The sequence below is a fragment of the Hyperolius riggenbachi genome, chromosome 2, assembly GCF_040937935.1.
Source record: "Hyperolius riggenbachi isolate aHypRig1 chromosome 2, aHypRig1.pri, whole genome shotgun sequence".
Taxonomy (NCBI): domain Eukaryota; kingdom Metazoa; phylum Chordata; class Amphibia; order Anura; family Hyperoliidae; genus Hyperolius; species Hyperolius riggenbachi.
This window is the reverse complement of record NC_090647.1, coordinates 565709735-565737440: the sequence shown is the minus strand read 5'-3', so window position 1 is coordinate 565737440 and position 27706 is coordinate 565709735. Positions and strand designations below refer to the sequence as shown.

General features: G+C 42.4%; 1 protein-coding gene across 1 annotated transcript in view; it reads right to left on the bottom strand.

Moving 5' to 3' along the window:
- TBX15 (T-box transcription factor 15) overlaps nucleotides 1–27706 on the bottom strand; it is a 128459-nt gene that overhangs the window by 23887 nt on the left and 76866 nt on the right. Inside the window, exons 2-4 of the mRNA XM_068270986.1 lie at nucleotides 13541–13751; nucleotides 7004–7105; nucleotides 5096–5267 (exon numbers count right to left, since the gene is read on the bottom strand). Coding sequence (XP_068127087.1) covers nucleotides 5096–5267; nucleotides 7004–7105; nucleotides 13541–13751 — 485 coding nt within the window. The remainder of the gene's footprint in view (nucleotides 1–5095; nucleotides 5268–7003; nucleotides 7106–13540; nucleotides 13752–27706) is intronic.

Here is a 27706-nt window from a genome sequence, read left to right as displayed (position 1 = left end):
CGATAGGAGAATAGCGATAGGAGAATAGCGATAGGAGAATAGCGATAGGAGGATAGTGATAGGAGGATAGCGATAGGAGAATAGCGATAGGAGAATAGTGATAGGAGAATAGTGATAGGAGAATAGCGATAGGAGAATAGCGATAGGAGGATAGCGATAGGAGGATAGCGATAGGAGAATAGTGATAGGAGAATAGCGATAGGAGAATAGTGATAGGAGAATAGTGATAGGAGAATAGCGATAGGAGAATAGCGATAGGAGAATAGCGATAGGAGGATAGCGATAGGAGAATAGTGATAGGAGAATAGCGATAGGAAAGTAGTGATAGGAGAATAGCGATAGGAGGATAGTGATAGGAGAATAGTGATAGGAAAATAGCGATAGGAAAGTAGTGATAGGAGAATAGTGATAGGAGAATAGTAATAGGAGAATAGTGATAGGAGGATAGTGATAGGAAAGCAGTGATAGGAGAATAGTGATAGGAGGATAGTGATAGGAGAATAGTGATAGGAGGATAGTGATCGGAGGATAGTGATAGGAGAATAGTGATAGGAGGATAGTGATAGGAGAATAGTGATAGGAGGATAGTGATAGGAGAATAGCGATAGGAATGTAGTGATAGGAGAATAGTGATAGGAGAATAGTGATAGGAGGATAGTGATAGGAAAGTAATGATAGGAGAATAGTGATAGGAGGATAGTGATAGGAGAATAGTGATAGGAGAATAGTGATAGGAGGATAGTGATAGGAGAATAGTGATAGGAGAATAGTGATAGGAGGATAGTGATAGGAAAGTAGTGATAGGAGAATAGTGATAGGAGGATAGTGATAGGAGAACAGTGATAGGAGAATAGTGATAGGAGGATAGCGATAGGAGAATAGTGATAGGAGGATAGTGATAGGAGAATAGTGATAGGAAAGTAATGATAGGAGAATAGCGATAGTAGGGTAGCGATAGGAGAATAGCGATAGGAGAATAGCGATAGGAGAATAGTGATAGGAGAATAGCGATAGGAGAATAGCGATAGTAGGGTAGCGATAGGAGAATAGCGATAGGAGAATAGTGATAGGAGAATAGTGATAGGAGAATAGTGATAGGAGGATAGTGATAGGAGAATAGCGATAGGAGAATAGCGATAGGAGAATAGCGATAGGAGAATAGCGATAGGAGAATAGCGATAGGAGGATAGCGATAGGAGAATAGCGATAGGAGAATAGCGATAGGAGAATAGCGATAGGAGAATAGCGATAGGAGAATAGCGATAGGAGAATAGCGATAGGAGGATAGCGATAGGAGAATAGCGATAGAAGGATAGCGATAGGAGAATAGCGATAGAAGGATAGCGATAGGAGAATAGCGATAGGAGAATAGCGATAGGAGAATAGTGATAGGAGAATAGTGATATGAGAATAGTGATAGGAGGATAGTGATAGGAGGATAGTGATAGGAGAATAGTGATAGGAGAATAGCGATAGGAGGATAGCGATAGGAGAATAGCGAAAGGAGAATAGCGATAGGAGAATAGCGATAGGAGGATAGCGATAGGAGAATAGCGATAGGAGGATAGCGATAGGAGAATAGCGATAGGAGAATAGCGATAGGAGGATAGCGATAGGAGGATAGCGATAGGAGGATAGCGATAGGAGGATAGCGATAGGAGAATAGGGATAGGAGGATAGTGATAGGAGAATAGTGATAGGAGGATAGTGATAGGAGAATAGTGATAGGAGAATAGTGATAGGAGAATAGTGATAGGAGAATAGCGATAGGAGGATAGCGATAGGAGGATAGCGATAGGAGGATAGCGATAGGAGGATAGCGATAGGAGGATAGCGATAGGAGAATAGCGATAGGAGGATAGCGATAGGAGGATAGCGATAGGAGAATAGCGATAGGAGAATAGCGATAGGAGAATAGCGATAGGAGAATAGCGATAGGAGAATAGCGATAGGAGAATAGCGATAGGACGATAGGAGGATAGCGATAGGAGAATAGCGATAGGAGAATAGCGATAGGAGAATAGCGATAGGAGAATAGTGATAGGAGAATAAAGATAGGAGAATAGCGATAGGAGAATAGCGATAGGAGAATAGCGATAGGAGGATAGCAATAGGAGAATAGTGATAGGAGAATAGTGATAGGAGGATAGTGATAGGAGGATAGTGATAGGAGGATAGTGATAGGAGGATAGTGATGGGAGAATAGTGATAGGAAAGTAATGATAGGAGAATAGCGATAGTAGGGTAGCGATAGGAGAATAGCGATAGGAGAATAGCGATAGGAGAATAGTGATAGGAGAATAGCGATAGGAGAATAGCGATAGTAGGGTAGCGATAGGAGAATAGCGATAGGAGAATAGCGATAGGAGAATAGTGATAGGAGAATAGTGATAGGAGGATAGTGATAGGAGGATAGCGATAGGAGAATAGCGATAGGAGAATAGCGATAGGAGAATAGCGATAGGAGAATAGCGATAGGAGAATAGCGATAGGACGATAGGAGGATAGCGATAGGAGAATAGCGATAGGAGAATAGCGATAGGAGAATAGCGATAGGAGAATAGTGATAGGAGAATAAAGATAGGAGAATAGCGATAGGAGAATAGCGATAGGAGAATAGCGATAGGAGGATAGCAATAGGAGAATAGTGATAGGAGAATAGTGATAGGAGGATAGTGATAGGAGGATAGTGATAGGAGGATAGTGATAGGAGGATAGTGATAGGAGAATAGTGATAGGAAAGTAATGATAGGAGAATAGCGATAGTAGGGTAGCGATAGGAGAATAGCGATAGGAGAATAGCGATAGGAGAATAGTGATAGGAGAATAGCGATAGGAGAATAGCGATAGTAGGGTAGCGATAGGAGAATAGCGATAGGAGAATAGCGATAGTAGGGTAGTGATAGGAGAATAGTGATAGGAGGATAGTGATAGGAGGATAGTGATAGGAGAATAGTGATAGGAGAATAGCGATAGGAGAATAGCGATAGGAGAATAGCGATAGGAGGATAGCGATAGGAGGATAGCGATAGGAGAATAGCGATAGGAGAATAGTGATAGGAGAATAGCGATAGGAGAATAGCGATAGGAGGATAGCGATAGGAGGATAGCGATAGGAGGATAGCGATAGGAGAATAGCGATAGAAGGATAGCGATAGGAGGAAAGCGATAGGAGAATAGCGATAGGAGAATAGCGATAGGAGAATAGCGATAGGAGAATAGTGATAGGAGAATAGTGATAGGAGGATAGTGATAGGAGAATAGTGATAGGAGGATAGCGATAGGAGGATAGCGATAGGAGAATAGCGAAAGGAGAATAGCGATAGGAGAATAGCGATAGGAGGATAGCGATAGGAGAATAGCGATAGGAGAATAGCGATAGGAGAATAGCGATAGGAGGATAGTGATAGGAGGATAGTGATAGGAGGATAGCGATAGGAGGATTGCGATAGGAGAATAGCAATAGGAGAATAGTGATAGGAGGATAGTGATAGGAGAATAGTGATAGGAGGATAGTGATAGGAAAGTAGTGATAGGAGAATAGTGATAGGAGGATAGTGATAGGAGAATAGTGATAGGAGAATAGTGATAGGAGAATAGCGATAGGAGGATAGCGATAGGAGGATAGCGATAGGAGGATAGCGATAGGAGGATAGTGATAGGAGGATAGCGATAGGAGGATAGCGATAGGAGAATAGCGATAGGAGGATAGCGATAGGAGGATAGCGATAGGAGGATAGCGATAGGAGAATAGCGATAGGAGAATAGCGATAGGAGAATAGCGATAGGAGAATAGTGATAGGAGAATAGCGATAGGAGGATAGCGATAGGAGAATAGCGATAGGACGATAGGAGGATAGCGATAGGAGAATAGCGATAGGAGAATAGCGATAGGAGAATAGCGATAGGAGAATAGCGATAGGAGAATAGAGATAGGAGAATAGCGATAGGAGAATAGCGATAGGAGGATAGCGATAGGAGAATAGCGATAGGAGGATAGCGATAGGAGGATAGCGATAGGAGGATAGCGATAGGAGAATAGCGATAGGAGGATAGCGATAGGAGAATAGCTATAGGAGAATAGCGATAGGAGGATAGCGATAGGAGAATAGCGATAGGAGGATAGCGATAGGAGAATAGTGATAGGAGAATAGTGATAGGAGGATAGTGATAGGAGAATAGCGATAGGAGAATAGTGATAGGAGAATAGCGATAGGAGGATAGCGATAGGAGAATAGCGATAGGAGAATAGCGATAGGAGGATAGTGATTAGAGAAAAAGGACAATAGCGATAGGAGAATAGGGATAGGAGGATAGTGATAGGAGGATAGTACTTAGAGAATAGTGATAGGAAGATGGAGATAAAAGGATAATAGTGATAGGAGAATAGGGATAGGAGGATAGTGATAGGACAATAACGATGAGAGGATAGTGATAGGAGAATAGTGATAGGAGGATAGCAGTACGAGGGTAGCGATAAGAGGTTAGTGATTGAATAGTGATAGCAGGGTAGTGACAGAATAATTTTAGGAGGGTAGAGATAGGAAAGTAGCAATAGAAGAGAACAATAGGAGGCTAGCAATAAAAGAATAGTGATAGGAGGGTAGCGATAAGAGGTTAGAGATATTAGAACATTGATAAGAGAATAGTGGTAGGAGGATAAGGATAGGGAATAGGAAGGATAGTGACTTCTGGGAGCTTTGCAGTGAGTTGCCAATTTGTCCTATTTGTTTAATAAACCCACGATCATCGTTTTTCTATATTTTTGTCATTTTAGGAAATTAGACCATCAGGCGGTGGGGTAAAGTCATGCCTGGGCATTGTATCGATCAGATGCAAACTATTCCGATTTCCACGCACTGCCTGATGAGGTTGATTGCCCCAATTAACAGATGGCATTATTTAGCATCTTATTGACCACCTATACATTTGTGTAGAGATCACACAGCTGGAGATGTTAGAGACCATTGGGTGGTGGTGGTACATCTCCGGGATCCCCTAAACATGGAGGCACCATTGAGACATCTCAGCTATCCTGTCCGTCATTCACACGCCCTCAGCCCCCCCGAGCAGCCAGACATAATTCAGGACTTACATGTCCCTGGTCGTCCAGCTCGTTGTTGGTGAGTTTCAGCTTGTCGAAGCTGATGACCTGCCTCATCCAGGTGTCTCCAGATGCCAGGGAGTCGGGATGGACATAGACCCGAGGAGGGACGGGGGAGTCCGCATTGCCGGCCACCATCCATTTCGAGCTATGGTAGACATACCTGAAAAGAAGAGAGATGATTTGTAGAACATCTTGTAGACATTGGATTCTCAAACCTCTATTCAATTAACTCTTGAGTTTTTCTCTGTCTTCTTTACAAAAGAAGGGCCGGTTTCCACTGCGAGCCATGGCCTATCAGATTCGGCACATGACAATCTGCTGCGGAGCCACAGCCTGAATCACTCTGCAGTGCAATCTAGGCAGCAAGCCACTCGTTAGATAGGCAGCGTTTCCCTGCCCCTCTCTTCATGCAAGAAACCCGCCCTGATCGTATGGAGGGAACCCGCCCCGGTCACATGAAGGGAACCCGCCCCAATCGCATGGAGGGAACCGCCTCTCTCACATGCGGGGAACCCCACCCTCTTGCATCCAGATTTGGCCCGGATGTGGGCAGAGTGTCAATAGGCCCTAACCTTTAAACATCTAATGATTGAAAAAGTAGGTAAAAACCTCATATCAAACTTATGTAGAGTATTTCCTTGTTTGCCAGGAGCTTAAAGAGACACTGAAGCGAAAAAAAATGATGAGATTATGATTTGTATGTGTAGTATAGCTAAGAAAAAAAAACATTAAGATCAGATACATCAGTCTAATTGTTTCCAGTACAGGAAGAGTTGAGAAACTCCAGTTGTTATCTCTATGCAAAAAAGCTATTAAGCTCTCCGACTAACTTAGTCCTGGAGAGGGCTGTTATCTGACTTTTATTATCTCAACTGTAATTGAACTGTTTACTTTTCCTCTGCCAGAGGAGAGGTCATTACTTCACAGACTGCTCTGAAAGACTCATTTTGAATGCTAAATGTTGTGTAATCTGCACATATTATAGAATAATGCAATGCTAGAAAAAACACTATATACCTGAAAATAAAAATGAGAATATTTTCTTTGCTGCTAATCTTCTAGTAATTATTCATAGTACACAACCAATTCATTATATCATATATTTTTTTTCGCTTCAGTGTCTCTTTAAAAGATACATTTCCTTGTTTGCTGGGGCTTGAAAGGTATCTTATTGATAAGGTGTGAAAACATCTCCTGTGAGGAAAGTTAACTTCAACTTTCTTTTCCCACATTTCAGCAATCGCAGGTCATGGTATGAGGGTTCCGATAGCAGCATGAGGTGCTGACTTCTACCTCAGCCCACAGTGAATGGGGAGGAGACCACAGTCCTATCATCTGCTGTCATCTTCTACAGATGCTTCCACTGAGATCTCCTACTTCTCAGTTCCTCCCATTGGGACAACAAAATAAAGGGACAACAATGTATAGGGCGATGCAATCTACCACAACTGAACACTGCAGGCCTCACGGCTGGCCGTTCCAGGCATGAATGTCCATTTGTAGAAGGACCACATAGATACGTTATACCTCCTGCTTCTTACTAAACCGAATCGTGGAAATTGATGGTCTATTGACTGCAAGGACATAATTTCAGCCATTATTGTAAAGTCAGAGACATATCCAGAAACGTTAGCCTCACAGACCTCAGGGTCATATCCAGAAACTTGAACCTCACAGACATATCCAGAAACATGAAACACACTGACCCCAGGGACATATCCAGAAACATTGACCTCACAGACCTCAGGGACATATCCAGAAACATTCACCTCACATACCCCAGGGACATATCCAGAAACATTAACCTCACAGACCCCAGGGGCATATCCAGAAACTTTAGCCCCACCCACAGACCCCCAGGGATGTATTAAGAAACATTAAATCACACAGACCTACCTGTATCTTTTATTATCCACAGGGACAATATCCATGGCGATGTAATACTGCTGGTGGGGATCCAGACCAGAGATCTTTACCCGCATGGCAGGGAACATCCTCCTACAAGAAACATAAACACACCCATGAGGAACAAGCACGCCCACGAGGAACAAACATAGCCCTGGCTATACAACTCTGATAGAGAGGAGGGGCTGAGGAGGTAGTACAGGAAAGGCATAGAGAGGAGCGGAATGGTCATGCCTAGAATACAATCCAGAGCAGGAGACTTATTTTATGTCAATATTACAATGTTTAAAGCATATCTTCAGGAAGAATAAAGGCCTTTCTCAAAGAGAAAAATGTATAATCATTTTCTACAGCATGAAAAGGCTTCAAAACTTCTTTTGTGTTTATATCGCTGTCCATGTTTGGAAGAACACTGTAACTTAGAAAAACTGAATATTATTTACAGGAGTGAAAACCCTGATAAGCAGGAACCTGGATTATGTAGTGTAGGTGAATATTCAAAAAGTTTCTACAAATCAACAGGGTTGCTTTAAATGTACATTGAACTGCATGGATCATGTGTGCGTATTGTAACACCAGCGGTGATTTGGGCGCAGGGTGACCAAATGACGGCTGCCGCTAGAGCTCCTGGAGGCATTAAACACTATTCCCCCTCCGAGTCATAGCAACGCGGAGGGAGGAGTAATGTGGCGTCCAGCGATCGCCAGAACCCAAATTACCTGAGCGCGGGTCCCAGACTGCAGCATCGCTGCTATAGCGGCGCCCAACTCAGGCGCTACACGGCCGGCGCAGTGCGCCGAGAGGACCTGCTTCAGTGGAACATACTTACTGAAATATTATTTGCAGTGCTACATAGTTATTTGGGCTGAAAAAAGACATACGCCCATCGAGTTCAACCAGAGAACAAAGTACAGCACCGCCCTGCACCCTCACATAACCCTGTTGATCCAGAGGAAGGCGAAAAACCCTTACAAGGCATGGTCCAATTAGCCCCAAAAGGGAAAAAATTCCTTCCCGACTCCAGATGGCAATCAGATAAAATCCCTGGATCAACATCATTAGGCATTACCTAGTAATTGTAGCCATGGATGTCTTTCAACGCAAGGAAAGCATCTAAGCCCCCTTTAAATGCAGATATAGAATTTGCCATAACTACTTCCTGTGGCAATGCATTCCACATCTTAATCACTCTTACTGTAAAGATCCCTTTCCTAAATAAATGTTTTTCCTCCATGCGCAGTTAATTAGATCCCCTCTAATGTGTATTTTCTCTAGACTAAATAAACCCAGTTTATCTAACCTTTCCTGGTAAGTGAGACCTTCCATCCCTCGTATCAATTTTGTAGCTCGTCTCTGCACCTGCTCTAAAACTGCAATACCTTTCCTGTAATTTGGTGCCCAGAACTGAATTCCATATTCCAGATGTGGCCTTACTATTTCATTTTTATTAAATACACTTAATATTAATTTTCTTACATTAAAAAATTCAGAAGTGTGTTTATTCCAAAAACATTACAGTATGTTATAATATATTGTATAATACAATATTATATACTGTTATATTAGGTCATATTAAGTTCCCTTCTGATGCTTTATTTTATCTTTCACTGTATTATTTAGCAAGTTATTGAATCATGTTGTGATATGCTATACTGTATAATACTACATAATATTATTATATTGTACTGTATTGTTATATATATATATATATATATATATATATATATATATATATTATACATATTAACTTGTGTTTAATATGTTTAATGGTATATACTGCAATACTATTCATAATATGCTTCATTTTATGTTTGGAATTTGATTGTGTTACATCAGATTATAAAGTAAAGCATATATTATGCTATAACATATTATATTGTGTTATATTCAATCATGTATTGAGTCATATGTATGTTTAGCAATTTAGCAAAGAAAACAACAGAAAGAAGAATGTGTATGAAAATGTCCATACTGGATGATTATTTTTATAGTAATATTCTTATCAACATTTTACATCAGAAAAACAAAAGAAAAAAAATATAAACACTACATTTGTACCCAATCAAGAGGTAGTAAAATGCTGAAAAGGGATTTGGGGAGGTTGTCTAATTAAGTAAATCACAACATATAGTAAACAGGTAAATATAGTGCAAGTGCCAGAAAAGTACAAAATTGCATAACTTATAAAAATTAAAAATGTGCATTTGCAGATAATTATAATACATTCAATGAATAGTCTACTGATAAATGTGAAAAAAAGTGCAAAGGTGTATACTATATAATAAATAAACAACATAGATCTGTTCCTCTGTAATAATACAGTCTATAGGCCTCAAAATCGTGACTGATTCATAATAAATAATACCCGTGATAATTTAATCCATAATATTTATGAAATCAACAACGACAACCAAACATTTGCAAGGTTTTTTTTTTCTCCTATAGGACCCAAAGTGCATAGCCCAATTTTTTTTTATCAATAATCAAGTAATTTAAACATAATTATAATGGAAAAGAAATCATCTATATATAATAAACACCCTGGTGGCTAGTGAAATCATCCTGCCGCCTTGCTATTGCACTGCTGCGGAAGTGTGTACTATTTATGAGATTTCTATATTAAGAATTAAATATCCAGATATCCAGTGCGGACATTGTGGGACTGGTGTGACCCCCACCTTTTTGTTTTATGTTTTGCAATTTTTTGAAAGACTGAAACACAAAATGATAATACAAATGTATGATGTATAATATAAAACTGTACAATACAATATACAACATTAAATAATAGTTATATATTATATATTGCGTAAATAATAATTAAATCATATAATACTGTACAACAATACAAAATATAATATTAAATAATAGTTATATATTATATATTGCGTAAATAATAATTAAATAATACAAGATAATATAAAAATTATATATATATATATATATATATATATATATATATACTATATAATACAATATATATTTCTAGTATACGTTTTCAATTAGGATGGTGCCAACTTAAATGGTAACTTTAAAAAATAAGAGTAATTTGTACTAAAATATTTTAACATACAATATATATCCTTTAGATTGTAAGCTCACAAGGGCAGGGCTCTCTCCCCCTTTTGTGTCTTGGAAAGGTTTATACATTTTATTCATCATGTTACTTTTATCACTGTCATTACCAATTCTGTATTTTGTATTCTGTATTTTGTATCATTTTTTGTATTTTGTCACTAATTATGTATCTTGTATATTGGTGTACACCATTGTCTGTATTATGTACCCCATGTTTGTTTCTTACTTTGTACAGCGCCACGGAATATGTTGGCGCTTTATAAATTAATAATAATATATAATACTGTACTAAAATGTATTATTTTTATTTGTTTAGAAATATATTACTGAATGTTACAAAAAATTAACATACTGCATATGCTATAATGTATTTTATTTAATATGATATTCTATTTTTAGCGAGTTGTTGACTCATATTACAATAGATTATAAAGCACTATTGTTAATTGTATTGTGTTATACGTTGTTTACATTGGCAGGTTAATGGCCCGGCCCGCCACTTCCATCCCGCAGCCCCCACATCTGGGGGAGGGGGGGTTCTACACCTCATATCCACTGCAGGTTAATGTGGTTAAGCAAACATGGTTATTTATTACTCTCTCGTTTCCTGACCTCTGACCCAGACAGATCGTTAACCAGCCAGGCACAAAATGAGGATTAGGTCTTTTTCCCCCCTGGTCTTCCAGACATTCAGATTTTCACCTTCCCACAATGTCTAACGGGTCCATTTCACCCAATAACACTGACTTCCCAAAATACTGTGGTAATGGCCCTTCTAGAAATGGTCACCTGACTGACACAATTTAGGGCAAGAAGTTGCACAAGAAATAAAGAAGACATATCGCTGTCATGAATTCATCTGCCCCCTTCATCAACATTCAGCCCTGGTGCATCAGCCGGTAACCCTCGCTGAACTTATTAAACAACTGAAAAGGCATTTAAGGGCAGAAGGGTAGAAGTCAAGGGCAGAGCGACTACTGCAGAAGACTTTCAGCGGTACAAACAGGTGCGGCACCAGCTCACCGATGGCCTTTCCTTCACCAAGCAGCCATACTTCTCCTCGCTCATTTCCTCACAGTCTCATTACCCTAAACAAACTTTTTTACACCTTCAACTCCCTCCCCCCTCCCCCCCCCCCCCCCCACACACACACAGACCTCCACCAACAACACGTTTATCAACCTTGCATTATAGTTTTATAACAAAAGTGATACAATACAGAACAGCTACTGGACAACACCAGTCCAATGACCTCTTCCCTCTTGCTCTTGTCTGCTCACCTGTTAGACTATAGACACTAAACCCCTCTCTGGCCAGTCACTCACTCTGACATCCTCTTCTCTAACAGCCCTCACTGCCTTAACAGAACATCTCCTTTCTTCACCTATCTCTAAAGCTCACCTCACCACCTGCATTCTGGACCCTATTCCCTCTCATCTTATTCCCCAGCTCTCCTCCTCTCTCATTCCTGCTTTACCATCTATTTTCATCTTTCTATCTCTACTGGCACGTTCCCTTCCTCATTAACCTCCTGAGCGTTACGCCGCTCAGGAGGTTTTGCTAGCCTGAGTCCCCCGCTATAAAACTATTATGAATAAGATGTTAGCTAGAACTAGGCTAGCTAGTATATAAGTGTGCACAACCCCCCGATCACCCAGGACCCCCCCCCCCCCCCCCCCCGATCCAGCCACTTATACATTACCCAGCCTGGTTCCAGCCATCGGCACAGCCTCCCCGCATCGCTCTGCTCTTCTCTATGGGGGGGATCGGGTCTGCACATGACGTGATGTGCGATCCTCCCCATAGAGAAGACCAGAGCTGTGTGGGAGGCTGTGCCGATCGCTGGATCCAGGCTGGGTAATGTATAAACGAGGGAGCAGCGGGGATCGGGGGGTGCCGGACACTTGTACTAGGCAGCATAGTGCTAGCTAACATCTTATTTATCCATAGAAACTAATAGTTTTATAACGGTGACCAGGGCCGGATTTAGGCCAAGGCCGCCTAGGCCATGGCCTAGGGCACCACAGGAGCAAGGGCACCAAAGCAGCAGACGAAACTGGTGCAGCATTTGCAAGCTTGCAAATGCTGCAATGCAGGGAAATCAGGCAAGTGCCTGACCTCAGTACTCTGCTGCTAGAAGCTTGTGCAGTGGTCACCTTGCTCTCTGCGCACGTTTTCATTGTGGCCGGTGGCTATGGACTTGGGCAGCATTGGAGACAGAAAGAAAGAGGAAGCTTCTGCACTGGAGACGAGCGGAGAAATAAGTGACACTGATGGCTGCTGCGGTGTGAAGGTGAGCTTGCTACCTATACTGAAAGGAAGGGGGGGAGTGGGAAGAGGAGGGATTAAGGGAGTCACCTATACTGGAGGGAAAGGGGGAGGGATCATCTGGCTACCTATACTGGAGGGAAGGGGGGAGCGGTCATCTGGCTACCTATACTGGAGGGAAGGGGGAGGGGTCATCTGGCTAACTATACTGGAGGGAAGGAGGGAGGGGTCATCTGGCTACCTATACTGGAGGGAGGGGGGAGGGGTCATCTCGTTACCTATACTGGAGGGAAGGAGGAGGGGTCATCTCGTTACCTATACTAAAGGGGGCGGCTGGTGACAGTGGCCTAGGGTGGTAATGAGTACAAATCCGGCCCTGGCGGTGACTCCTGAGGCCAGTAAAACCTCTTGAGCGTCATGCCCGACACAGTGTTGGGTGTACCGCTCAGGAGATTAAACAAGCAATCATAACACCGCTAATCAAAAACACCTTCTTTGGACGCTACCACCCTCTCTAACTACCATCCAGTCCCACTTCACCTCTCCGCCGCAAACTTTAAGTACAGGAAGCTGGTGGTCACAAGCAGGAAGTTAGGCATGAGCAGGGCCCTCACCTTCTCCTGGGCCCCCTGACAGCTGCATTGTGTGCCATGGCTATTCAGAGGCGTATCTAGAGGGGTGCAGGCATGGCTCATGCCATGGGCGCCATAGCACCATGGGCGCCAGGCTGCCTCTGTGCTGTGTCCCATGCCTGCCCCAGTGCTGCAACACCATGCCTGTCCCTGTGCTGCACCACCCTTTGCTGCTCCCCTCAAGCCTGCTACTATGCTGTGCCCCATGCCTGCCCCCATGCCTCTCCCTCACTCAGACCTCAGATCAGATTAATTCTGTTATCTGGGGAACATGGCTACTTAATTTGTGCATTTATGTAGGGTGTACTTGGCTTAGTGTTGAAAAAAGAGGACAGAGAGGCAATAAGAGATATAAGAGATATTTCTAAAAAAGTAACCTTAGTAATATCCCAAGCCAAAAACCACAGGCAACCATAACACATGTACATGAGAAAGGATGCTGTTTTAGAGGTAAAGGGCCCTCTAAGGGGGAGTGGAGGGGCGCAATTTCAATGTCTGCCACGGGCTCTCTATTACCCAGATACGCCCCTGTGGCTATTATGGTACTCACCGTCCGGCTTTGGTGATGATCATCTCGGTGCCAATGTCGTGGAATCTCTTCCAGAGATCGGCACACTGCAGCTCCACCTGGATCTCATCCATGGAGGAGAGGCTCTGAGGATCGGGGACTCGAGGGGGAGCCAGATCCGGGCAGGACTCGTAGGAACATGATGTCCTCTCCGCCAGGACCTCCGTGTCCGAGCTGGTGCTGTGCTCCGAATCTGCGGGGAGAAGAGATGCAGGATTATCATCAGCTGAAATGTGAACAGTCTGTATTGCCTCAAAGTGTCCAATCACAGTCACACCTGCCAGGGCCTTAGTTGGATGGAGTATTTCAAAGAGGACTGCTTAAAGGAGCACTGTCGATTAACATGTTTTTTTTTTTAACTTGGGGTGGAGAGAGTTTCTGAAGTGCTGCTAAATACTGATATACCCCAACATTCACAAATTCTGATTTAATAGAAAAAAACACAAGTTTTGATCCTATTGAGAAGTAGTGTATGTGCATTTAAAGCGGTATTGTCACCATAAAAATCAAATTTCAACAGCAACTGGTCTGAGTGTATTAAGTGATAAAGATGCTAATCCTGCATTCAAAACTTGCAAAACTTTTTCTGCTGTTATGGTTTGTAGTTATCACATACTTTAGGAACACTGGCCCTAGTGCCAAACAGTGCCAAAGAGTTGAATGCTGGGAGTTTTATCTATAATATATTCCTCCTCTTCCCTTTATTTCCCTGCCTAGCTGCTTATCAGAAACACCCTCTGATTACTTGTGTTTACAAGCAAGGCTGAGGTGACTCAGCGATTGGATGTGTAAATAAAAAAAGACAGTGTAGTTCCTAGTATACACATCAGTGGGAGTGTCTGAAGACTCTGGGAGGAGGGCAGCTAATGAATACACAATGAGCAAGAGAAAGGAGGGGGGGGGGTAAGAGTCAGGGAGGATATGATGTCAGCATTAGCTTGGCAAGATGGCCGCTGCCTAGAATAAGACTTTCTGCTTTTCCTTTATAAAATTCACAGGAATCATTACGTGGATAGCACAATACATCTGTTATGTAAGTAGAAGTAGTATTTATCTACTTATATATGTGGTTTTTATTTCTAGGTTAGCATGGGCGTCACTTGTTCTTTAAAGCATAACTTTTATTATTCCTAATAAGAACTTGTTTTCATAATGACTCATTTATAACGTAAAACAAACAAGGTCTCATTATTTGGTAAGCATAAAATTCAGCCATCCATGCAGATCTGTATGAATTAAACACATATACCTCGGCTAATTTGCTTGATTACTCTCTAAATCAAAAATAAAACCCCCCACCAAACCAACATGTTTCAACCCCTCAATTGGAGCCGTCATCAGGGAAAAGGCGTACGTTAAAAAAGGGCGCCGGGAAAAAAGGGCGCAGGGTTTTAAAAGATAATCATGAATAACGTTTAAAAAAAATTGTGTTATATTTCGTTTAAAAATAATGTTTTATAAAGTTATAAATCATTAAATAATGTGTATAAAATCTGCAATTTTAAAAACGTTAATCTTCCCTGTTTAAAAATTGAAATTTATAATGTTTTATAAAACATTAATAAGAATTTTACTAAAGCTTTACCTAACCCTACTCTCACACAGAACCCTCCCTGTACCTATCCCTAACCCCTAGACCCCCCTGTTGGTGCCTAACCCTAAGACCCCCCTGGTGGTGCCTAAACCTAAGACCCCCCTGTTGGTGCCTAACCCTAAGACCCCCCTGGTGGTGTCTAACCCTAAGACCCCCCTGGTGGTGCCTAACCCTAAGACCCCCCTGGTGGTGCCTAACCCTAAGACCCCCCTGTTGGTGCCTAAACCTAAGACCCCCTGTTGGTGCCTAAACCTAAGACCCCCCTGTTGGTGCCTAAACCTAAGACCCCCCTGGTGGTGCCTAAACCTAAGACCCCCCCTGGTGGTGCCTAACCCTAAGACCCCCCTGGTGGTGCCTAACCCCTAGACCCCCCAGGTGGTGCCTAACCCTAAGACCCCCCTGTTGGTGCCTAACCCTAAGACCCCCCCGGTGGTGCCTAAACCTAAGACCCCCTGTTGGTGCCTAACCCTAAGACCCCCCTGTTGGTGCCTAACCCTAAGACCCCCCTGTTGGTGCCTAAACCTAAGACCCCCCTGTTGGTGCCTAAACCTAAGACCCCCCTGTGATAAGCATTAATAACGTTTTAAAAAAATATGGTGCGGTTTTTCGTTTAAAAATGCAAAAAAAAAAAATTTGTACGGTTTTTCGTTTAAAAGTAATGTTTTAAAAAATATTGTACTGTTTTTCGTTTAAAAATAATGTTTTAAAAATTATAAATCATTAAATAATGTGTAATCATGAGAAACAGTTATAAAACATTAAAAGTCTGCGGGCGTCGCTTTTAAAACGTTATTTTTCTCTGGCGCCCTTTTTTCCTGTTGGGCGCCGATTTAAACGATATTTATTATGGGAGTGAATGGCGGCGCCCTTTTTGTCCACCTGCCTCATGCGCCCAAATTTCCTGCTTCCAGGGAAAAGTGCTACGGTGCAAAGTGCAGTAGAGAAATAACATTGCAAACACATCATATAGAAAACAAAAAAACGGGAGCATCCGCTCTCCAGTTAAGTCAGTAGCAATCAACTGACCTCTTTCCTGGGCAGCCTTATATACTATCAGATTAGGGCGGGACTCATTGGTCCTGTACCACCCACTTTTACCATTCTTGCCATTGGTCAGTGATCCTTTCAATCACTAATGGCAGATAGTCATTGGCTGACTAATGGCAGATAGTCATTGGCTGTCCTATCTTATTCCATGATCTTTAAAAACATACTTTCTGGGCCTTTTTCAGTAGCCCCGGTCAATTCACAGAGTGTCTGTATTGTCTGTGGCTTCCTCTAAAGGCGTAGTATATAAATATGCAGAACATCAAAAACGCCAAATATCGCTATTTCCCAATAGGGAAGCATTGGACTGATGTATACATTTCATTTGCTTATCACTTTTGTTTACTGTATCAAATTCCTTTCACTCTAACTGAGTGCAGTCTGCTCTAATCTGACAGCAGAGTAAACCATGAGGGGAGGGGCAATTCCCTCACAGTGCATCTGTTAACCCTGTGTGTGAGAGAAAGTCCTGTGTCTCTGACTGAAGTGCCTGCAGTGAGCATAGGAAATGTATCTTATGTGCAATATAAACATTTGTAATTGTGAGTGTGAAACATGACACCTGACAGGCTTCTGATATAACTCTGCTTCAATATTACACTGTTCTTAGCATGTCAGACTGCAGAGATTCACCTATGCAAATGAGACATTCCAAATTCTTTTTTTTTTTATTACAATATTAATTTCTAAATGATTTAATCAGTGTTTGCCCATTGAACAATCTTTCCTCTCCCTGATTTATATTTTTAAATTTATCACATGGTGACATCTTTACTGCTGGCAGGTGATCACTGTGGAATGGTTGTTTCTGAGAATTCTGAAGCCAGTGAAAATAATGCCTGGCTTCCCAGAGTGCTCTGGGAGAATAATTCCACATAGCTAATCAGCCTAGGCAAAAAATCACTGGGAGGGTGGGATCATATACCCATATACAGCGATATAAGCCAGGAAAAATGACCATAAAAGTGGGTAAATTAATAATTTACTGCATTCTACTATATGTCACTACAGGACCTCTTTACTGCATTCTGCTATATGTTACTACAGGGCCTCTTTACTGCATTCTGCTACATGTCACTACAGGGCCTCTTTACTGCATTCTGCTATATGTCACTACAGGGCCTCTTTACTGCATTCTGCTATATGTCACTACAGGGCCTCTTTACTGCATTCTGCTATATGTCACTACAGGGCCTCTTTACTGCATTCTGCTAAATGTCACTACAGGGCCTCTTTACTGCATTCTGCTATATGTCACTATAGGGCCTCTGTACTGCATTCTGCTATATGTCACTACAGGGGCTCTTTACTGCATTCTACTATATGTCACTACAGGGCCTCTGTACTGCATTCTGCTATATGTCACTATAGGGCCTCTGTACTGCATTCTGCTATATGTCACTACAGGGCCTCTTTACTGCATTCTGCTATATGTCACTATAGGGCCTCTTTACTGCATTCTGCTATATGTCACTACAGGGCCTCTTTACTGCATTCTGCTATATGTCACTATAGGGCCTCTGTACTGCATTCTGCTATATGTCACTATAGGGCCTCTGTACTGCATTCTGCTATATGTCACTACAGGGCCTCTTTACTGCATTCTGCTATATGTCACTACAGGGCCTCTTTACTGCATTCTGCTAAATGTCACTACAGGGCCTCTTTACTGCATTCTGCTATATGTCACTATAGGGCCTCTGTACTGCATTCTGCTATATGTCACTACAGGGGCTCTTTACTGCATTCTACTATACGTCACTACAGGGCCTCTGTACTGCATTCTGCTATATGTCACTATAGGGCCTCTGTACTGCATTCTGCTATATGTCACTATAGGGCCTCTTTACTGCATTCTGCTATATGTCACTACAGGGCCTCTTTACTGCATTCTGCTCTATGTCACTACAGGGCCTCTTTACTGCATCCTACTATATGTCACTACAGGGCCTCTTTACTGCATTCTGCTATATGTCACTATAGGGCCTCTGTACTGCATTCTGCTATATGTCACTACAGGGCCTCTTTACTGCATTCTGATATATGTCACTACAGGGCCTCTTTACTGCATTCTGCTATATGTCACTACAGGGCCTCTTTACTGCATTCTGCTATATGTCACTACAGGGCCTCTTTAATGCGAATAAAACAAAACAATTGATCTTTCTTAAAAACGTATTTCCATAGAAGTTACTGACTGACACAGAGGCAGCCATATTAGTATGTGGGACAGGCAGCGCTCCTTCATAACATCTCATCTATTCACTTACATTAGCTCTACTCCCATCTCTGCTAGACTGGGAGTCTGCGACCATCTGATTGAAAACAATAGACTTTCCACCTACACTCTCTAACAACAGGTTCACTCACAATTATTATCACCATATGTATTATCTTTTTTAAGGTGGCCACACTCCATACAATTTTTTAAATATCTGTTCAATTTAAGAATTGCAATACATTTTTCAAACTGATTGTAACATTTTAAAAATATGACCAATGTACCCACACAGCTATGTTCAATTTTTCCCCAATTATAATAAAAATGATTGGAAACTGACAAAATTGCTAGGGTGTGTATATTAATAATTGGACAATCTAACACATACCATACAATCTTTAGAAAGATTGAAGAAAAATATCTGGCATTCCGGATAGATTAAAATCAAAGAAAACGGGAAATCCATTCTGATTTTTCAGTAGAAAAAAAAGCTTTCGATTTTTTTGGGAGATCGTTTTTATCGAATTAACGTAAAATCGGATCATTTTATTGTATCGTGTGTGGCAACCTTTACATTCATTTAAAATACTATATATAATAATTTATTTAGTGGAATCAATAATAGTTGGTCAAACCTAACACAGTTTACATTTTAAGATGAAGATCAGGTGTTTCTGATATTACTGTCAGATCTGACAAGATTAGCTGCATGCTTGTTTCTGGTGTGATTCAGAAAGTACTGCAGCCAAATAGATCAACAGGACTGCCAGGGAAATGGTATTGTTTAGCAGGAAATAATTATGGCAGCCTCCATATCCCGTTCGCTTCAGTTGTCCTTTAAAGAGACACTGAAGCGAAAAAAAAATTATGATATTATGATTTGTATGTGTAGTACAGCTAAGAAATAAAACATTAAGATCAGATACATCAGTCTAATTGTTTCCAGTACAGGAAGAGTTAAGAAACTCCAGTTGTTATCTCTATGCAAAAAAGCAATGAAGCTCTGCGACTTTCAAAGTCGTGGAGAGGGCTGTTATCTGACTTTTATTATCTCAAGTGTTATTCAACTATTTACTTTTTCTCTGCCAGAGGAGAGGTCATTAGTTCACAGACTGCTCTGAAAGACTCATTTTGAATGCAGAGTGTTGTGTAATCTGCACATATTATAGAATGATGCAATGTTAGAAAACACACTATATACCTGAAAATAAAAGTATGAGAATATTTTCTTTGCTGCTAATCTTCTAGTAATTATTCATAGTACACAACCAATTCATTATATCATATTTTTTTTCGCTTCAGTGTCTCTTTAAGTTAAAGATTTGAGGCCTGTCTGGATGGGTTATTGGTAGGAATACTCATCAAAGGATAAAGGTGGCCACACACCATACAATTTTTTAAATATCTGTTCAATTTAAGAATTGCAATCTATTTATCTGACTGATTGTAACATTTCAAAAATATGACCAATGTACCACACACGTATGTTCAATTTTGTCCTCAATTATGATAAAAATGATTGGAAACTCCAAAAGAGAAAATTGCTAGTGTGTGTATATTAATAAATTAACAATCCAACACACACCATACAATCTTTAGTAGAAATTGAAGAGAAATATCTGGCATTCCGGATCGATTTAAGGCCTCTTGCACACTGCAGGCGATTCCGATTCAGATTCCGCTTTTTAATCTGTTTTTACATCCCATTCAGATTCCGATTTGCAGTGTGCAGGGAGCAAACTGCAAATCGGAATCGGATGTAAAAACTGATTAAAAAGCGGAATCTGAATCTGAATCGCTTGCAGTGTGCAAGAGGCCTAAATAAAAAAAACGGGAAATCCGATCGGATGTTTCAGTCGAATGAAAAAATAGATACGATCGTTTTTATCGAACTACTGTAAAATCGAAACATTTTATTATATCGTGTGTGGCCACCTTAAGAGAGAGAATGCTACAGAATAGGTGCAGCCACAGAGAAGACCTGGAGACTTGCATGAGGAGAGCTGGGTGGGGTTAAGGTTGGTGGTTCTGATTTATCAAGACTGGAGAGCAGCTGGAATAGATTAAACTAAAAAAAATTTAATATGGTGCAAAAGTCCATTTCATTCAGTAATTCAACTTAAAAAGTGAAAGTAATATAATATGAAATAGACTCATTACCTGCAAAGTGAGATATCTCAGGCCTTTATTTGTTATAATGTTGATGATTATGGATTACAGCTTATGAGATCCCCAAATCAGAATCTCAGACCATTAGACTATTGTGAATGTTCAATATTCTCGGCTCAAAGTGTCAGACTCTAATCAGCGAATTCATCCAAAACAGCTGTAAAGGGCTCCTGTTCCAGATATTAGTTTCCACATTTGAGTTGAATTACTGAAATAAATGGACTTTTGCACCATATTGTAATTTTTCGCGTTTCACCTGTATAGAAAAGTGATCGTTAGGTAGAATTATAATAAAGTGTAGCTGTATTGAACTTGGTTGATTTATTTTAATTGATAAACAGAAATCAATGCGTCCTATGAAGGAGACACAGGGATGGCTGGGTTACAATGTGGTCTTGTAAAGAATCACAGAGGATGATAAGGTCACACTGTGCTCTCGGCTGCAGTACATTCCAATACAGCAGAATGTCGTTATAGTAAACTCTAATGTGGTAAAAATATAGTAAACTCAGTCCTCAGGTCCCAGCAAATGCATCTATATTAACCATTCCTGCCGCCTGGACTTGATTGTCATGTCCAGGCGGCAGCTGCTGGGCGGCTGCGCGCTCCCGTGCCGCCCCCTGTTAGCTCAGAGATCAACGAATTGGTATATAGTTCCCAATCATCGATCTAAGTCCCCGGCAGAAAAAAAGGCGGCTTCTTATCAGAGGCTGCGTTCTTTCTTAGCAGAAAAACAGTTTCACGTCCTCCTAGTTCTCTCTCCCAGGAAGAAAAAATAGTAAAACTACATCTGCATACATTTTTTAATAAAATAGATCAACATTATTACATTTAAAATTAACTGTTTAACTCCCACACCCAAAAGTACCCAAATAAAATGTTTAATGGAAAAAAAATACAATATAAAAAACAGCAGGAAGTTTCAGCAGGAAGTTAGAGTGATAACGGTCAGCTTCCCCCCCCCCCCAGCAATGCCAGGAACAGGTGTGAGCGGAGCTCCCTTTGCTGTCTAGCAGGGCTGAGCGATGAGGAATTTGTTTACTATCTGCTCACCAGTCTGCTGGAGGTTATTTTTGGCTTCCCCTCTCCCTCCAGCTGGGGGCGAATCCTCCGATGACCCACAGTCCCCTACACACACCCCCCCCCCCCTTTATTCTGAGTATTTTTCTATTAGACAATGAAGCAATTATTTCGCTACGTTTCTCCAAAACTCTTAACAACAATTCTGCGTCCAACAGTCTGCGATCGGCGGCAACATCTGGAAGCGCTCAGCGCGAGGCGTTTGTTCGCTGATTGCGTCATAGAGAAGCGTTTCCTCTGACCGCTGATCAATATTCGTCTGATGCAAATAATAGCCGCAGATAATTCAGCTATACCAGGAATATTACTGAGACGTCGTGGTGGGTACACACCGTGCAATTTTTACTTTTGATTCTGTTTCCAATTTGAGAAAGTTATTGGATTGGGCACAAAAAAAATATACTACTTACTTACTGACTACCACAGCAACCTCGAAATTGATCTCTTCCTCGATTGGTGTAGCCGTAGGGTATTATATCGTGTTAGCCAACAGTAAAAGCAAGAAGTTTTGTATCAGGATGATACCATTTATTGGCTAACTTAAAGAATAAGAGTAAGTAAGCTTTCGGCTTTACAGCCTTCATTGGGCTTCAATCCTGTGATTAGAAGCAGATCAGACAAGCTGGTAAATGTAGTTCAGAATACTGGCTATATTGATCGAAATATTGGCTGTTGTTCCGTGCGGATGTCCTTTCTATTCATTTTCAATCGATATCTGATCAGAATTTGACAAAATTGCATATATGTGTATGCTTGCTTACTTCTACAGGTAATCGGTCTGATCATTCGCTTAGTTAGAATTTTTACAGAAATTGCATGGTGTGTGCTCTGCTTTACAATTACTATTATTATTATTACTATTTAGTATGTAGCACTCACATCGTCCACAACACTTCCAATTGCTGCTTGACGAGTTCCTCTGAAATACAAGTCCTGCTCTCTTGCGTAGAAACATGGCACTGCAGGGATGCTGGAAAATGTAGCCTGATACCTACCACTCTTACAACTTTGTGCGTCACATGGTTACGTCTGATGACCAGCCCACCAGCTGAATCCAGGGAGGAGAAGAAGCATACTATACTGCAGTCGATGTATACAGTAATGGCCTGAGACCCATTATCGTTGCTTTGTGAAAGATCGCAAAGCGCCCGCGATGTCCGAATCGCAGAAGTCCCACAATTTGCAATCGCTCCACGTTTGCAACGCTGCAAGTGGTACCTCCCCCCTTAGTGTTCCACTGTTGCAGCCCTTTGTCGATCACAAAAGTGCTGCCAGTAGGCTCCAGAACTAAAGCTTGGTACACACCTTCAATTATGATTGTCCAATCATTGACCAATTTTACCCCCTCCATGCAGTATGAGAGTTTACCTGCACAATCTGCTCATAGCATTCAATATCTGTTGACCCTCCTACTAAATGGAGGACGTAAAATTGGTCAGTGATTGGCCAATCATAATTGAAGGTGTGTACCAGGCTCAAAGGTTTTTCTTACATAAAGCAGAACTCTGATTAAAATGTTTTGTTTAGCTTTGGCTCGGGTTTTTCTTTCTGTCTGCATCCCCGGCAGAAAACCCTGGTACACACTTTCAACTATAGTTGGCCAATCCCTGACCAATTTTTCCACCCCCATGTGGTATGAGGGTCAACGAATATTGAAAACTACAAGCAGATTGTGTAGGGAAACCCTCATACTACGTGGAGATGGTAAAATTGATCAGCGATTGGCCAATCATAATTGGAAATGTGTACCAGGCTTTAGGGGGTCTCCTCCTGTGTATGCCCCCTGCAGGCACAGCATGTATAGATAATACTGAGGAGAAGAGAGGGGTCTCCCCATCTGCAGGCCAAGGGTCTCTCTGATGTCTGACAGAATCTCCTGCAGCCATAAATCACCCGGCTGCCTCCATTCTGCTGACGCTGGGGGAGAGGTCACAACCATTAAGCATCTGATCCGGGTGACCAGCCCAGGCCAGACCACCACCTCTATTTATACTGTACGATGTGATGAGCGTCACACGACAAGCCGAGGGGCATCGCATTACGCTGAATTACAAGCTGCGAACGCTCCACGTCTTGTCACTGTCACTCTATACAATGTCAATTATTGCCGCGCTGACGTCTGACGACTTTATGATCGCAGCGTGGCCGCAGCACTCCACCAAATGCTATCAGGGTCGAGATATAAAGATGGGGAGGATACTATCCAAGGATCCAAAAAAGTACTTTTCCCCACTGGTAAACAGTGATGTCTTTTACAGTATAAGTAGCCCGACTTATGGGGGTCTCCGGGGCTGGAGGTCACTAGAGAACTAGTTTTACTAAAAAAGTCACCAGGGGACTCCAAACCTCCCCAGTAAGTAGACAATAGTGATCCGGATACTTGTAGACTGGATATATTAGCCAATGTCAGCTATAGTATTAACCCTTCCATTTCTATTTTCGCAATCACCCTCATCTACCCCCCTCCCCACAACTTATTTTTTTTCCCCCATAATGCTGGGGGGACATAGGTGATTGCAAAAATGCTGCAGTGGCAGGGATCCAGATGGTCTGTACCTCCTCACTTTACAATGAGGAGGTGACCCTGCAGGGGAAGGGGGTGGGGCCAGCATAAACTCCCACAGAGTAGCTCCGCCTACTTGAATGTACGCCAGTGTAATTTTGTGTTTTTGCACCACAAGGTGGAGCTTAGCAGCCATTTTGCTTACCTATATATACATAGGTATAGGTAAACATATATATATGTCAAACACAGTTTGACATAGGATTCGAAAAGGGTTAAGTAGTTAGTATTTTCCCCGCCCCACATCTGGGTCATATCGGATCAGATGACAGTGTGGGAATTACCCGCAGAGGCGTATCTAGGGAAAGCAGCAATTGAAATTCGCCCCCCAGGGAGGAGGGGTGCCCCTCCTCCAAACATTTTAATGTGTAGTCTCGGCTGAATCGGTTGTGTCCAAGTTGAAGTGAAACATGGCCTATAAGAGTATCGCAATAGGTCAGCCTATACGTATCCCCAAATAACGGCTAGGCAGCTGGTCCCCAAAAGATGTAACCAGGCAGCAGAATGTCCCCAGATAAAAACTAGTATCTGTATGAAGAACACCAAGGATGCTACAGAGCTGTGCCCCCAGTAAGAGGTGCCCATGGCACATGCCATACCTGCACCCCAGCAGGTACGCCTCTGATTACCCGGGCAGTGGGTGTCTGCGTGAGCCTGCAAACACTTGAATTAAAGACAAATTTAGTCAGTTTTAGAGGTCTCTATTATGACCATTTATGCCCAGGCCAGAACTGTGATTCCTACTATGTAATAGCACGCTATTATTTAAGCCCACTCCAGAAATGGGGGCTTACCTGTGATATCCCCTCCACAGGTACCTGGAGATCTCTGGAGGTTTGTGTAGCTGGCAATTCATTGGTTTACTAATGAGCATGACTGCAAGTGACTGACCCCTCCCCTAACACAAACTGGTCGGGTAGTTATTGATTCCCTGACGGCAAGTAACTGACCCCTCCCCTAACAGAAACCGGTCGGGTAGTTATTAATTCCCTGCAGGCAAGTAACTGACCCCTTCCTTAACAGAAACCAGTCTGGTAGTTATTGATTCCCTGACAGCAAGTAACTGACCCCTCCCCTAAGACAAACCGGTCGGGTAGTTATTGATTCCCTGACATTAAGTAACTGACCTCTCCCCTAACACAAACCGGTCGGGTAGTTATTGATTCCCTGATGGCAAGTAACTGACCCCTTCCTTAACAGAAACCAGTCTGGTAGTTATTGATTCCCTGACAGCAAGTAACTGACCCCTCCCCTAACAGAAACCGGTCGGGTAGTTATTGATTCCCTGATGGCAAGTAACTGACCCCTCTTCTAACAGAAACCGGTCGGGTAGTTATTGATTCCCTGGAACATTTCCCATTTCCTCTTGATTAGATTCCAGCAGAAATCCATGGAGACGAGATTGAAACGAAGCGATGTGGAGCTTGGTGATCAAAAGAATGTTGTAAAGAGCTAAAATCGGACAGAATGATTGATACATGTGTAGCCAGCCTCAGTAAACCAGGCCCGTAATTGGCTATTTGGTGGCAGAGGGGTTTGTGGTCGTGGCCTGGGTCGTGTGGTCATTTGGCTCAGTGGTTAGAAGCACTTTTGCCTCTAGTTTCCCATTCCCAGAATCCTCTCTGGAAGACTCCATGGAGATTGTACGCTCTCGGTCGCCATGTTTGGTTGTCTTTCCTCCAACAAGCCCAAAAAGCTGCTGACAAGTTACTTGGCTCTGCCCAGATTCTCCGTGGCTTGCGGTTGGGACATTGGCCCACGAGTGGCACTGAGCAGAGGCAAGTAATATGAATGGTTTTATGTTCTCTGTTAAGTGCCGTGAAACACAAGCTGACATTATGTACCTTTTTAAACTCATTTTTTTACTGGAAAACACCATTTTGAATTTGGCTGTCTATCCATCCCTAGTGGCTGCCCTCCTGAATACTCAGCTAGTTGTATCATTTTTTAGTTGTTGTTTTTTTGAGGGGTTGAAATTGGTGGTTTGGCCCAAAATGAATAAAAATGGAAAAGGACAGAATCTGAACTTTGCCTTGTTGTGGAGATTGGCAGAACTCAGCAGTTTAGAGTATTGTTAGTCTATGGCATTCAGAACACAAGAATGTGCTTTGGGTGGACTACATTAGTTTTGCTGATGTGAAGCACTGATGGGTACAGCCCGTGGCATAGCTAAGAAGCTGTGGGCCCCAGTGCAAGTTTAGCATTGGGGCCCCCCAAGCTCTCTATACATAACAATTGATACGGCGCACCAAAACCAATCAAGGACAACTACAGTGTCAGAGGTGCAAGAAGGGGGTGGGAAGCAGCTTGTTACTGATTACCCCCAAGCACTCTATACATAGCAATCCCTGCCAATGGCAACTACAGTGTCAGAGGTGCAAGAAGGGGATGGGGAACAGCTTGTTACTGATTACCCCCCAAGCACTCTATACATAGCAATCCCTGCCAATGGCAACTACAGTGTCAGAGGTGCAAGAAGGGGATGGGGAGCAGCTTGTTACTGATTACCCCCAAGCACTCTATACATAGCAATCCCTGCCAATGGCAACTACAGTGTCAGAGGTGCAAGAAGGGGATGGGGAGCAGCTTGTTACTGATTACCCCCAAGCACTCTATACATAGCAATCCCTGCCAATGGCAACTACAGTGTCAGAGGTGCAAGAAGGGGATGGGGAGCAGCTTGTTACTGATTACACCCAAGCACTCTATACATAGCAATCCCTGCCAATGGCAACTACAGTGTCAGAGGTGCAAGAAGGGGGCGGGGAGCAGCTTGTTACTGATTACCCCCAAGCACTCTATATACATAGCAATCCCTGCCAATGGCAACTACAGTGTCAGAGGTACAAGAAGGGGATGGGGAGCAGCTTGTTACTGATTACCCCCAAGCACTCTATACATAACAATCCCTGCCAATGGCAACTACAGTGTCAGAGGTGCAAGAAGGGGATGGGGAGGAGCTTGTTACTGATTACCCCCAAGCACTCTATACATAGCAATCCCTGCCAATGGCAACTACAGTGTCAGAGGTGCAAGAAGGGGATGGGGAGCAGCTTGTTACTGATTACCCCCAAGCACTCTATACACAGCAATCCCTGCCAATGGCAACTACAGTGTCAGAGGTGCAAGAAGGGGATGGGGAGCAGCTTGTTACTGATTACCCCCAAGCACTCTATACATAACAATCCCTGCCAATGGCAACTACAGTGTCAGAGCTGCAAGAAGGGGGTGGGGAGCAGCGTGTTACTGATTACCACCAAGCACTCTATACATAGCAATCCCTGCCAATGGCAACTACAGTGTCAGAGCTGCAAGAAGGGGGTGGGGAGCAGCGTGTTACTGATTACCACCAAGCACTCTATACATAGCAATCCCTGCCAATGGCACCTACAGTGTCAGAGGTGCAAGAAGGGGGTGGGGAGCAGCTTGTTACTGATTACCCCCAAGCACTCTATACATAACAATCCCTGCCAA